Raw genomic sequence first — 14,290 nt, 5'->3', positions numbered from 1 at the left:
AACATTAAATAAAGGCAATAAAATACAATAAAGTGCAATGTCCCAGAGCCCCACCCACCATAACTAACAACAACAACAACAACAACAAATTATTTATAAGCCTCTTGACTTCCCCCCCTCCTTCCCACAAGGAAGACTCTTGGGCTAGGGGAGAAGCAAGCGCATGCGCACTCCTCCCTCCGTCTCTTTCTCCAGCTCACTGGCTGCGCAGTGGAGAAGGAACGCTCAGAGAGGGGGCGGCGCCATTCGCCAACAGCTTCGCCGCGCATGCGCACTCCTTCCTATTTCGCCGCGCAGACGCATGTGCACTCCTTCTTCCTCTCTCTCTCCCCCCCGCCTACTGCGCTCAGAGAGGGAGAGTCGCCAACACTTTCGCCCCGCCCCCTCTTCCTATGACGCACGTTAAGCTCCGCCTCTTCCGTGCCGGCAACTGCGGGGGATCTAACTGAGCGCGTGAGGGGGTTAGTTGCGCGCGCATCGTGCGTGGCGGCGGGGGCTGGTTGCCTCGAGGGTGCTCTGGCCATTTCGCCTCCTGATCTTGAGGCGAGCAGACGTGCCTCCTTTGCTGTCCTGCGCCTTCCTACCATGAAGCACCTGCCCTACTTCTGCCGGGGGGAGGTGGTCAGGGGCTTCGGCCGGGGCTCCAAGGAGCTGGGCATCCCCACCGGTGAGTGTCTCCGGAGGAGGAGGAAGGGGAGGGTTCAAGGCGGACAAGAGGGCTCCCAGGTGGACCGCGCACGTCCTCCTTTCCCATTCCTCCTCCATTTTAAAAGCATGACTAAGAAACACCATTTTAATATTTATATCTTTTGTGACTGATTTTTTAAAAATAAATAAATAATAATACTTTTATAAAATAATATTTTAAAATAATAATTATAATAATATTAACCGTTTTTAAAATAACCTGAACGGTATTTTTGTTTTATTGTTATTGTTATTCATTGTTACTATTTGTTTATTTATTAATCAATTAACTGTTACTATTAATAAATATTATTAATAAGTACTAATAAATATTAATAATAAATATTAATACATATTAATAATTAAAATATAATACAAACATTATTATTATTATTTATGGTGGGTGGGTGGGACATTGTGTTTTATTGCATTTTAATCCTTTTTAACGTTGTTAGCCGCTTCAGTCTCATTGGAGAGGTGGGGTATAAATACAATTATTGCTGTTATTATTATTATTATTATTATCATCTTTTCTTGGGTGTCCTCCATTTTGTCCTCCTTAGCAGTGAAGACACACCTGCCCCACCCCGGGCAAAGAAGTCACGTAGGCACCGGAAACACGTGTCAGCCTCTGGGATGCCTATCATGGGGTTGTCGTTTTGTGCCTTCATGTTGTTTCTGATCTATGGTGACCCCAAGCCTAAGGCCGCTCTATCATTCTGTCTTTCTTGGCAAGGTTTGTCCAGTGGAGGTTTGCCTTTGCCTTCATCTGAGGTTGAGAGAGTGTGACTTGCTCAAGGTCGCCCAATGGGTTTCCATGGCTGAGCTGGGGATCGCACCTTCTTCTCCAGGACATGTATTCTATATTCTGTTTCCTAGAACGTACACCAACGGAAGGTCCATTTGTTATTGATTATTGATCATTTTAAACCCAGAATATTAACCAGAAATCGGCAGGGAGACTAAGGAGCCATGATTGGAAAGAAAACATGGCTTATTTAGCTGCAGCATTTTTCCCTGTAAGAGATTCATCCAAATTACTGGGACCCCGAATTCAAAGTGAACCCAGTTTTTATAGTAATTTGAACAAAGAAAACTAGAAACCACATTTCATTGGTTATATTGAATTAAACATTTATGCCCCTGTATTTCCATTGGCTGTTCACTTATTGCACCTCACATACCTCACTATCTAGTGGGGTAGCCATCAATCAGTCTTTTTATCTGTATGTTTTGGTTCACTGTCCTCAAACTGTTTATGCAGTACTTCCTTTTATTTGGGTTGGGATTATAAATTAGGAGCCATTTCCAAATCGTTTACATTCCAGAACAGATAATTTTACATGACTTTGAATGTCGACCTTTGCTCTTAGTACATGTCAGCACTATAACCTTCAGCTCCTGAGCATTAGTAAAATTGTGAATTTTAACCATTCTACAACACTTTATTTTATTTTGTCCTATTTTGTGTATAGCACTGTGTAAATTTACAGTGCTTAATAATAATAATAATAATAATAATGTCTTCCATTTCAGTCTTCTGTCCAGGAAGAATTCCAAAATGTCCTTCGTTTCCAGCACAGCTAAGAAGCATGGATTTGCATTTATATTATGAGTGTTTTTACCCTTTTGTTTTGTAACGCCCCACATTTTTCTTGAACATCCTCCATTTTGCAGCGACCATGGCATCCGTGTGATGTCTGTTCATAGGTTTTTGTGGGTTTTTCGGGCTATGAGGCCATGTTCTAGAAGAGTTTATTGCTGACGTTTCGCCAGCATCTGTGGCTGGTGTTTCCAGAGAATAAACATCAGGAATAAACTCTTCTAGAACATAGGCCAAAAAAACCCACAAAAATCTATGGATGCTGGCCATGAAAGCCTTCGAGTTCACATTGAAACTTTGCTCCCTTTAAAATAAGTTTCCCATATTCGTTCTTGGCGGAGCCCTGGTGGCGCAGTGGTTAAATGCCTGTACTGCAGCCACTCACTCAAAACCACAAGGTTGCGAGTTCAAGACCAGCAAAAGGGCTCAAGCTTGACTCAGGCTTGCATCCTTCCGAGGTCGCTAAAATGAGTACCCAGATTGTTGGGGGCAAATTAGCTTACAGTTGTAAACCGCTTAGACACTGCTTAGGCGGTATGAAGCGGTATATAAATGAAGCTTGTTTGTTTTGTTTTGTTTGTTTTTTGGCGTTTTCTATATCTTGTGAGGAGATTATACATAACTTAAAAATGTACCCATACGGGTATGTTGAAACAAAAATACTTTAAAATGCAGATATTTTCAAATGGCACCTTATAGGGTTTGAATCACCATTCGGCCGTGGAAACCCTCTGTGTGACCTTGAGCAAGTCATATTCTCAGCCTCAGAGGATGGCAGTGACAAACCCCATCTGAAGAAACATGCCAAGAAAACCCTGTGGTAGGGTCACCTTAGGATTCCAGGACATGTCCTACATTTCAGCCTTGTGTCAGGAGCAATTTTGGAGTGTTTTCCATTTTGAGCACAGCTAAGAAGCATGGATTTACATTTATTTGAGTGTTTTTACCTTTTATTTTGTAATGCTCTATATATTTCTTGAATGTCCTCCATTTTGCAGTATCTTGTCCAGGTCCCCCTGCTCCGTCTGCGTTTCCCCTTTCATGGATGGAGGGTATCAGCCGGACTCACTTCTTTTTTCTCCCCTTATCTTTTCAGCATCTTATTTATTCTCATTTACTCTGATTCTTCCTCTCTGAAAAAAAATAGCCCAGAAAATAAGGTTAGAGGCCTTTATATAAGATGCAAAGGAATCTACTTAAGTTCAAAACACACTGCAGAAATAATCCTGTTTGAGACCGCTTTAACTGCTCTGGCTCAGTACTAGGGAATTCTTGGACCTGTAGTTTTGTGTCAGAGAGCTCAATAAACTACAGTTCCCAGGATTCCCTAGCAATGAGCCTGGGCAGTTAAAGTGGTCTCAAACTGGACCTCAGAGGAAAGAAGTTGGTAGCATGAGCTTTTGTAGACTCGATCCTATGGTTATGGTTTATCTGCTAACCGTGGCTTTAGACAACATCCTTCCCTTGTCCCCTTTCCTTAAAACTGAACTTGATACCTCATTTCCACACCCATAGAGTTTTCCATTCCTATGGACATTCTCACACACAGACTGCTATATTGGTGTGTCCCTGGGCTTTCAGCTCCACCAAATGCGTCTGAGGAAATAGGTTCAAATCTATGAAAGTTCATGCTACCAACTTCTGTCTTTCAGTTAGTCTCAAAGGTGCTACAAGATCCCTTTGCATACTGAATTCCCAGGCTAACCCAGCTATGTCTTTGAACTTTATACAAGAAGCTCTCTTTCAGCACTTCAGCTAAAGAGGGTGTGCTCCCCATGTTTGACTCTAAAATGCAGAACTTCTCAAAGGTTGGTGCCACAATAAACCTGGTGCCTTTTTTGTCTGTTTGCTGTATAGCAGAATTCAAAGACCTAGCCATGTTAGTCTGGAAAATCAGTATGCAAAGGGATCTTGTACTTTTGAGATGTAGACCTTGGGCAAGTTACACTCTCTCATCCTCAGAGGTTGGCGATGGCAAACCCCCTTTGAAGACACCTGCCAAGAAAACCCTGTGATAGGTTCATCTATCACGGGGTTTTCTTGGCAGGTTTCTTCAAAGGGGGTTTGGCATTCATCTTAAGGTTCACTTTTGGGATCACCCTAGGGCACACAACAGCAACAAAAGAAAGAAGCTGGTAGCATGAACATTTAGCATCTGTTGATGTTGGCTTAAGTCTATGGAAGCTCATGCTACCAATCTTTCAGTTAGTCTCAAAGTTGCTGCAAGATCCCTTTGCATACTTCGGAAGTCATCCCAGTTGATTCTCAGTGTATGGGGGGGGGGATTTGTAAAGCAATGGTGCTTTCACACATGACAATGGACATGTTTTTTGTGCCAATGATGGGAGTTTAAAATGCTTGCTGGCTACAATGTACTTAAACACATGCACTGACCCCAACCAGCCTTCTCCATAGCAGCAAAGGGCACATTCCAAACATGAAATCATTCATGCTATCTCTTAAGAAAAACAACTTAACCACAAGTGATTCCTCTTAATGAATAATGAGCTTTTGCAAAGGGAGAGGCTGAGACATTTGATGCTTGAGGGAACAGAAAAAGTCCATAAAAACAGTGCTTTGGGTTTGCTGCTAATGTTTTTGAAGGTGACAGATTCGCAGTTTGGCCATGAAGCCCACTGTTTGACTTTGGGCAAATCACATGCTCTCAGACGAAGGCAGTAGATTGGTTTTGCAACTGAAATTCAATTCTAGACTGCAGTGAAATTATAATTTAGTTGTGTATTTTTTTTAAAAAAAATCTTCCCAACATACTGACAGGCTAGATTTGGCTAATAGCTAGTGACTAGACCCAAGACTGCTAATCAAACTTCATGGGTTTTCCTGGCTTTCCCTTTCCCTAGCTTTGAAGATATAGAATCATAGAGTTGGAAGAGACCCCAAGGAGGGCCATCCAGTCCAACCCCATTCTGCCATGGAGGAACTCTCAGTTAGAGCAGCTAAGAAGCGTCCTTTGCCCAGCCAGGGAGCCCTCCCACGAGTGCACATGTGTGGTTGGTCTGACGATGAGCAGCGGCTTTTAAACAAACCCAAAGAGGCCACCAGCCCCAGCTTCTGCCTCCTCGCTCCTGGCCTTTTACCTCCCTCCCTCTCGCTCACCCTCGTCTTCCTCCGGGCCCTGGGTGGCATCTCCACCATGCACCGCAGCTCTGCCTCAGCCTTCTTCCCCATTGCCCTGTCTGTGGCACACCAGATATGTTGGACTACAGCTCATAATTCCTAACCAGCAGTAGGTGATCAATATACCGGGATGTCACCTGGTTAATGAAGGCTGTATTACACATTAGATTTCAATTCTTAATTCTAAACTCTGGTGGATTGTAGCCATTGTCTTCAAACAAGTTTCCTAGATTTTAGTACGTCCATAACATGCCCGTGAAGAGTAAAACAAATTTACGTCTGAGTTTATAACACCATAACCCAAAAGTAATTTGTGTTACTTTTGGGCTTGTGTTGGAAGTGGAGATGTTCATAAAATGGTCTTGAGTATAGGCTGGAATCCATATTACAAGAATGTTACAGGTTTTTTGGGTGTGTGTGTGTTATAGTATAACATTTTATTTAATTGCATTTTATTTAGTTTTTCATCAGCAAACTATTTTTTCTAAAAACAATTCTCATTTATTTTGTAAATAGAAGATTTTCTTTTTTAAAAAAATGGACATACAACATTGATTTAAATAGTATTACACTATTTAAGTTTAGGTTAGTCTGACTTAATCTGAATTCCAGTAATGTTCTGTCAAAATAGGATTTTATAGCAATCTGAACAGACCACAAGCTTCCTGTTTAAGATTTTTTTTTTTGCATGTTGTGTGAAATATTTTAATATATTCATTTTTATTATGCTTTGTATAAACTTTTCCTTATATTTTTCAGCTAACTTTTCTGAGGAGGTGGTTGATAGCTTCCCATCTGATATCGCTACTGGCATTTACTATGGATGGGCATGTGTTGGAAATGGAGATGTTCATAAAATGGTCTTGAGTATAGGCTGGAATCCATATTACAAGAATGTTAAGAAATCTGTGGTAAGAATGTTTCGAGATTAAATTATTCTAGAACTCTAAATCCTTGGTCTAGCAATAGCGAGTAATAGCAGCTTCATTTATATACCACTTCATACCACATTGAGCAATCTCTAAACAGTTTACAGCTGTAAGCAAATTGTCCCCAACAAGCTAGGTATTCATTTTAGCAACCTTGGGAGTATGCAAGGCTGAGTCGACCCTGAGCCCCTGGGTGGGATTGAACTCACAAGTTTGTGGTTTGTGAGTGAGTGGCTGTAGTACCATCATTTAATCACTGTGCCACCAGGGCTATACCGCCATATTCTGAAATCACAGAAGTTGGATTTCCCCCCTAATAATATGGGGAAATGCCACCTACTTTTCCTCTTAAACTTTTAAATAATTTATCTGGTTTCCTACAGAAGATTCTTGATGATAACTAAAATGCTGGAAGTTTACACTTTCATTTAAATTAGGAAATTGGGTAAAGATCTCAGGGTTGATAGAACCCTTTGCTCTGAAAGCTATGGTGGGTATTCTAAATAAGTAAATAACTCATGGATATATACAGATACATATTGAACATCTTGCTGCAAATATTCATATGTGCACATGCTTAATCAGAATCAGTTGACTGAAACTGTGTAATGCACATAAGGTGAGAAAGCACTTTCCTTCAAATCAGATTTTTAGCAGGTGCTACTCTGCACTGATTTCAATTCTGTTTGGTTAAACACCAAGGGATTAGAAAAAGATGGCAAATACAGAAAAGTGGTCAAATTGGCAAAGCTGTATTGGGGGAGTTACAAAAGAAGCCATTAGAAAAGCGTAGCAAGTCTAAGGCTTCCCATTTGTGTGTTGAAAAAGTTTTCAATGCATTGTTTTATGTTACTACATTAATGTACAGTGTTCATGATTTGAGTATTCAATTAAAATATTTGTTGTCCTAGGAAACACACATCATTCACACATTCAATGAAGACTTCTATGGAGAAATACTTAGTGTAATCATTGTTGGATATATACGACCAGAAAAAAACTTTGATTCTTTAGGTAAGTCTTCTGTACCTTTTGACAAATCTTTCAGCAAAGTATCATATCTTAGTCAGTCCTCAAATATCATTATTCTTTGGCATTGGTTCTCAATCTTTGGTCCTCCAGATGTTTTGGACCAACGTGATGTATGTATTTTGTGTATGTTGCACAAAACGAGATCTTTCACACCACTCGCCTCTTAAGTCTTTTAAGGGGGCAGTTGTATACTATTGTCCTGTCTTTGTGTTCACCTGGTAAATGCATTTTGCCATGAATACTAAAAACAAGGGGTTATACAAACTTCTTGATCTTCGCTGCTGACAAGGGGACTAGTGCCATTAAAGTTGTTATTGTTACATGCCTTCAAGTCAACTTCCACATACGTCAATCCTATCATGTAGGTTTCTTGGTAAGAATTTTTTAGAGGAGGTTTGCAATTGTCTTCCCTTATGAGTGAGAGACTGTAACTTGTCCAAGATCATCCAGTGGGTTTCTGTGATTGAATGGAAATTTAAACCCTGGTCTCCCAGAGAGTCTTGTTTCCAAATCACAATTAATGTTTTTGGAAGAAGATTAGATTTCCAAATGACATTAAGCTGCTTTTTAGTATCAGTTTCTCCAAACCTAAAAATATCTTTGGCCTAGAAAGTTTGTAATCATAGTGCCTCTTGGAAATCACAGATCCACACTCCTGGAAACCTGTATGCAACAGGCTCAGCAGAAATGGCAAAAAGTCACCTCCCTCCTTATAATTAACATCTTCCTAGCCCCATATGTTGGAGAGGACACACTCTGTAGGAAAATTAAGTGGATACACATACACTTTTGGTGACAAAGTAATAAATAAGAATATTTCCTTCATTGTTCGGTCATCTTAGAATGTATCTTGGACGAACTCTTTCCTACTTCTGTGGGCATACTTCCTGTATTGTACCTTTATGACCTGTAGCAGGAGTATGTTTGCTAAGAACATGGGTTAAAATGTGTACTGTTTTGAACATGGCAACTATCTTTTCTCTAGCCTATACACATTTCATAGCCATGAAGTCTTCCCCTGCCCCAGTTCCCAGGGTTAGATGGTAACCAATTGGTTTCACTTCAGTGGTACTGCTGTTCAGCCAGAAGCCTCCATGACATGCCTGGCTCAGAAATTGGTGTCAGCTTTAGCAAGGTGGTTAAATCTTGTGCTTTCAGACCATAATTCACTCAGTTTGGGTATAATGACAAACTATGTTTATTGTGATGAGGGCATGAGAGCTTCAGGCATGGTTGTGTAATGTTTGAACCATGTTTCTCTCCTTATTTGGTGGCTTACCTGTGCCACTGTTGGAGCAAGCTTTTACCATCATTACTGTATATACCCATGTATAAGTCTAGAAATTTTGGTTTGAAAATTGACCCCAAAAACCTAGGTGGACTTACCCAGAAGGTAATTTCAGTACTGTACTTTAACACTTATCAAAAAAGGAACCATTTTCTTCTCTGAGTACAGTGGCAAAATGCAATAGTTTAGTCTGCCCTTGGAGCACCTAAAAGAAACACTTGCCTTTTAGTGTGAGCACAAATAGTTAAGCCTGCTGGAATTTTGCAAGTTCTTTGGCATCATTTTCCTTTGCTTCATTCTTCACATTCTTTGTTATATTCTCCTATGTTTTATCTTCAACTTATCCATGGGTCATATCAAAATCCATAATTTTGGCCCAAAAATCTGCCCTCATATTATATATAAAGTCAGTTTATAATTTAGTATATACAGTACATGTTTTATTCAGAAAAGCCTGTGAAATAATCTTCATTTCTTTTCTCCCCCCCCCCTTCTGCAGATGCACTCATAGCAGCTATTAAAGGTGACATTGAAGAAGCTGAGAAAACCCTAGAATTGCCAGAACATCAGAAACTAAAAGATCACAACTTTTTTCAGATGAATAATGTTTACAGTGTGGCTAATGGCCATTGAGTGATGTCAATACTTTAATTTTTACCTGCTGTTAAAATTGCACTGACATTTTAGTGGCTGTAGTTCTTCAGAATTTTTTCCCCAATTTATATTCCTGTTTATAATTTTTGCTTAGATTAAAATGGTTAGCTCCATAGCTAAAGTAAACTTATTCACTTTTTATGAATATACACCAGCTCAAAACATTAGAAACAAAGACTTTGCCCTGTAAAGTGTGGTACATGCAGTCTTTTCTGTTGCTAGTTCATCAAAAACTGAGCAAAAGTTAGTTCCTTAAATATAGATAGTCAAGTCATTTTTAACTGTTTCTAACACTAGTTCCATTATCCCTAATTAAGTTTTATATTGTGACTAAATGAGAAAGCATTCATATGAAAAGATTTTGTAGTGAGGGAAATTCATCGGAAAAGTAGAAGTTTTCCTGGTGAAGTTCTGCTTCACCTGCTTGATTTTTAATTGTCAAAAGTGGGTTAGAACGAGACACACCTGGATATTTGTAATCTCATTAAAATGGGATTCATGTTAATCATGACTAATTTCTGCCATTGATTTCTGTGATACTAGTTAACATCCTCTTGATTCAACCCAATATTTCTACTTATTAGTAAAACTTGCCTATTTAATTTGCTTCTAGTAAAAGGATGTACATGCAACAAGTTCAGAAGAAGCATATGAATTTAGAGTTAAATCTCAAATCTTTCTAGAGCAGCAATTGTACTTTTCTACACAGCAGAAATAATCCACTTTAACTGCCCCACTTTAACAGAGTTTCACTCTGGTGCCACAACAAATTATGGCCTTTTAGCATGTAGCGAATATGTGCTAGGGTTGCCTCGGGGTGTCACTTACAGACGCCTCGCAACCCTAGTACGTATTCTGTATGTCAAAATGGCGGCGCCCTGTACAGATGGGCACTACCATTTTGATGCAACGGACACTTAGCGTCTGCACATCGCGACACCATTGTGACGCCGTGAATGCGCCATTGGCGCACTGCAGTGTCACAAAGGTGCCGCAAAAAGAACCTGCTTTTTGCAGGTTCTTTTTGCTGCACGAGGAAGCCACGCGGCTTGTCCGCTGTAGCTTCCTCACGCAGCAAAACATGGTGTGGGCAGACTGCTCTTTTTGGGCGGTCTATACCCCGCCTGTAATTCCCAGAATTCGATAGCCTTGAGCCAAGGCAGTTAAAGTGGGGTCAAACCAGATTATTTCTGCAGTACGGATGCATCCCTCACTAAATATACAGTTTTCCCTCCATATTCGCTAGGGTTAGGGGAACAAGACCCCCGTGAATATGGAAAAACTGAAAATAACAAAAACACTGTTTTTACCTGAGAGGACACCTCTCTAGGAATCTCTAGGTCCTCCAGTGCAACTCTGTGGTCAATGTCCAACATACACTGACCATAGAATGGCACTGGAGTAGCTACAAATGGTCTTTCAGTGCAACTTTTAAAGTTGACCACAGAGTTGCACTGGAGGATCTAAACAGTCCTAGAGAGAACATATTAATGAAATCTGTGAATAATCAAATCTGCAAATATCAAAGGCGCTAATATGGAGGAATGACTGTACTTGGCATGGAAAGTGATCTTGTGATACCTGGAGACTAACTAATAGAAGTTGGTAGCATGAGTTTTCATAGACTTGAGCTTACTTCCTCAGATGCATTTGACCTAAATATACTTGTTTACAAAATGGATTTTGATCTGATATTTGCAGTTTTCAGTGGTAAATAGCTTAATTCACTTGAAAGAATATGAAAATAGCACATATATAGGGCCTATTTTGCTGCTGTATAAATATGGCAGATACTTCTTGGTTTGTGTGCAAAAGCACTGATACCTGCAGTGCCCAATTATGTAACAGGGGTGTCTTTTCATGATAACCTTTACAAAATGAGGTTGCCACTTCAAGCAAAACTGTTTATAGCTTTAAAAAAGATCTGTCTGTGACCTTATTCATATTTAATTATCATGACACACAGAACTTTTGTTTTAAAATTATAATAACATGTTGTTATAACATAGACTCATAGAGTCATAAAAGTTGGAAGAGACCACAAGGGTCATCCAGTCTAACCTCCTGCTATGCAGGAAATCTCAATCAAAGCATCCCTGACAGATGGCCATCCAGCCTCTGTTTGAAGACCTTTAAGGAAGGAGACTCCACTACACTCCAAGGGAGTTTGTTCCACTGTTGAACAGCCCTTACTGTCAGGAAGTTCCTCCTAATGTTGAGGTGGAATCTCTTTTCCTGTAGCTTGCATCCATTGTTCTGTGTTCTAGTCTCTGGAGCAGCAGAAAACAAGCTTACTCCCTCCTCAATATGACATCCCTTCAAATATTTAAACAGGACTATCACCTCTTAACGTTCTCTTCTCCAGGCTAAACATCCCCAGCTCTCTAAGTCGTTCCTCATAGGGCATGGTTTCCAGACCCTTCACCATTTTAGTCACTCTCCTTTGGACACGTTCCAGTTTCAGAACTGGACACAGTATTCCAGGTGGGGCCTGACCAGAGCAGAATTGAGTGGCACTATTACGTCCCTTGATCTAGACACTATACTTTTATTGATGCAGCCTAAAACTGCATTGGCCTTTTTAGCTGCCGCATTGCACTGTTGACTCATGTTCAGTAGTCTACTTGGATCCCTTTCATATGTAATCTTGTTCAGACAAGTGTCCCCCAAGACACAACACAACAGTTTTTAATGCATAAAAGTTTGAGAGATGTTATGTTAAATATGACCAAAAGTTCTACTAAGAGATGTAAAAGCTGCTTAACAAAAAATAGGATGTTTGAACATAGTGTGCGATTAATTGAATTCTGTTCAGTCTGAAAGAAAAGAATTTTAGTGTAATATGGTACTTGAATATGTAGATAAATGTATAGCACTATGCCCATAATTTCCCATACAATTTGACACATATACTGTATATGTATTGAGAGTGGGGCTGTTGATGCTCACATACATATGAGTGCGCAAATTGTAATGCAGTTCAGGACCATAACCTTTCCAAGGTTCCTATGTAGTGTCCATGTGAGTGGATGCATGGAGAGCATGTCACTGTGATCCAGTTTCTCCCACATGCCTTCATTGTATGTGTATCTATTGTGGCTAAGATACTTTTGTCTCATTTGAGACTTTCCCCTTCTGCTGCTAAATTGCAAGGAAATTTAAGGTTCCTTCTTTTCTTGTGAAAAGGTGAGAGCACATCTATATGTGAAAGATTCAGCTAATCTTAAATAACAGAGGCTAGATCTAATTTTAATCCCAACTAGACCCATTGGAATGTATATTACATTTTCATCAACATTGAACGAAGTCCCATTGGCTTTAATGGGTTTATTAGCTGAGATTAAAATTGGAATAAGTTCTCATTGTAGTATCTAGTAACACTGTCCATGATCTATCCTACTCCGTTCTTATCTGTTAATTAATCTTATCTGCTAATTGTCCATATTGGGGGAGGGGTTACCCTGAGTTTTCCAGGTTCTGCGGACAGATAATTCTGTGATTCACAGCACATACACAACCTATCTTCAGTCGCAAGTTTCATACTGTTTCTGTCAGACAAGGCTTAGGTCCAGAAATAAGAAATCCTTTCTTCCCTTGAGGAGGTGAACTTTCTCATCATGCTGGCCTTTGCATTGGCAGAAGTACATTGTCCTAGTGGTTCAGTAGTCCTGCTTGAAAAATACCTTTCCTGACTCAGGAAAGGGGAAGTGATGTCTTGTGGCATACTGGGCAGGGAATGGGAGCAGTTCACCTTTACATAAGGGTTAATGAAGAACTACAGTAACACATAAGCACTTGGGAGTAAGTATACTTGCTTACCGGTGCCATGATATGAAAATGAATGTGGGGATTTGACTATGTTGTTACTATGTGTGTTGTGTTGTCTTATATTAGAAAGTGCCTTCTGATAGTTCTGATGAGTTGTGAACACGAGTCCAAGAATAATTATACATGTTTGGGGTATTCATTTAGCACATGTGGTAGTGGCAGATTACCTAGGTGAGGAAAATAACACTAAAGCCAGTTATACAGTTTATTGATTAGTGCTGATGAATAAATACATCAGTGTATGAAATCAAACAAATATTTATTGAATTCTGTCTTTTTATATGTCTTTAATTTTAAAAGTAAATGATTCATTTTAAAATTACCATTGCAATTTTATTAAGGGATTTTATTTTTGTATTCATTTTATATTCATTTCCCACTTTGAGATGTTAATTGTGGGAATTGGTATAGAAATTGTGTCCATGATGAGAATAATTATTAAAATAAAGAAAATATGCATATTCAATTTTACCTTTATTCAGTTTTGTCTCACTTAACTTACTGCAGGGAAGATAGACTCACAGTTAGTCCATAGCTGACATCATGCTGCAGTTACCTTTAAGTTGTAATTGTTCTTTCTAATTAACATTGTATAGAGTGGCTGCAATATTTACAGTGAAAAACAGTATGTACAAGAGAAGAACATTTATTTGTGGTATTAATTCAGTAATGAAAGTGTGATTCTGTAGGTGTGTGCAAAGTGATAAAGCACCTTCTAACACCACTCACTTAGCAAGAAGAATCGAGTGGGCAGGGGTCCAAATGGTGGTTAAGATACACACTTGGTGTTTTCTTCATAAAATGTGTTGTGGTTGCAAATTTCTCTTCATAAAAATTCTCTGCCTTCACTGGATAAAGACCAAACTGGCTCCGACTGGTACACAACTGAGGTATTGTACCAGATGTCTAAGCCCTATCTTGAAAGAGGGTAAATGTCTGTGCTTAATTGGCTTTGTATCATGTATGCAACCCCATTCTTCTCTACTGCCCAGATCATGTAAGAGTTGTCATCAGTGCCCAGAGGGCACATTCACATCTGCCCTTTTGTACAGAGGTGCAAGCGTTGCCCTCTCACTTAAAACACATGTTTTTGTTTTTTGAACTCTCCATAGAACAACATTGATGTCATGT

At 39.6% G+C, this 14,290-nt stretch overlaps 1 protein-coding gene across 1 annotated transcript; it reads left to right on the top strand.

Moving 5' to 3' along the window:
• Positions 1–494: 494 nt before the first annotated feature.
• On the top strand, positions 495–13,602 carry LOC149286007 (riboflavin kinase-like). The gene is made up of 4 exons (XM_089494561.1): positions 495–667; positions 6,188–6,339; positions 7,269–7,371; positions 9,177–13,602. The coding sequence occupies exons 1-4, from the start codon at positions 586–588 to the stop codon at positions 9,308–9,310; spliced, it is 471 nt and encodes a 156-aa protein (XP_089350687.1). The 5' UTR covers positions 495–585; the 3' UTR covers positions 9,311–13,602.
• Positions 13,603–14,290: the final 688 nt, after the last annotated feature.

The sequence above is a fragment of the Sceloporus occidentalis genome, unplaced genomic scaffold (genome assembly GCF_023333645.1).
Source record: "Sceloporus occidentalis isolate IW3139 unplaced genomic scaffold, rSceOcc1.0.p SCAF_73, whole genome shotgun sequence".
NCBI classification, from domain to species: Eukaryota; Metazoa; Chordata; class Lepidosauria; order Squamata; family Phrynosomatidae; genus Sceloporus; species Sceloporus occidentalis.
The sequence above is the reverse complement of the archived record's forward strand: the minus strand, read 5'-3'. Positions and strand labels throughout refer to the sequence as shown.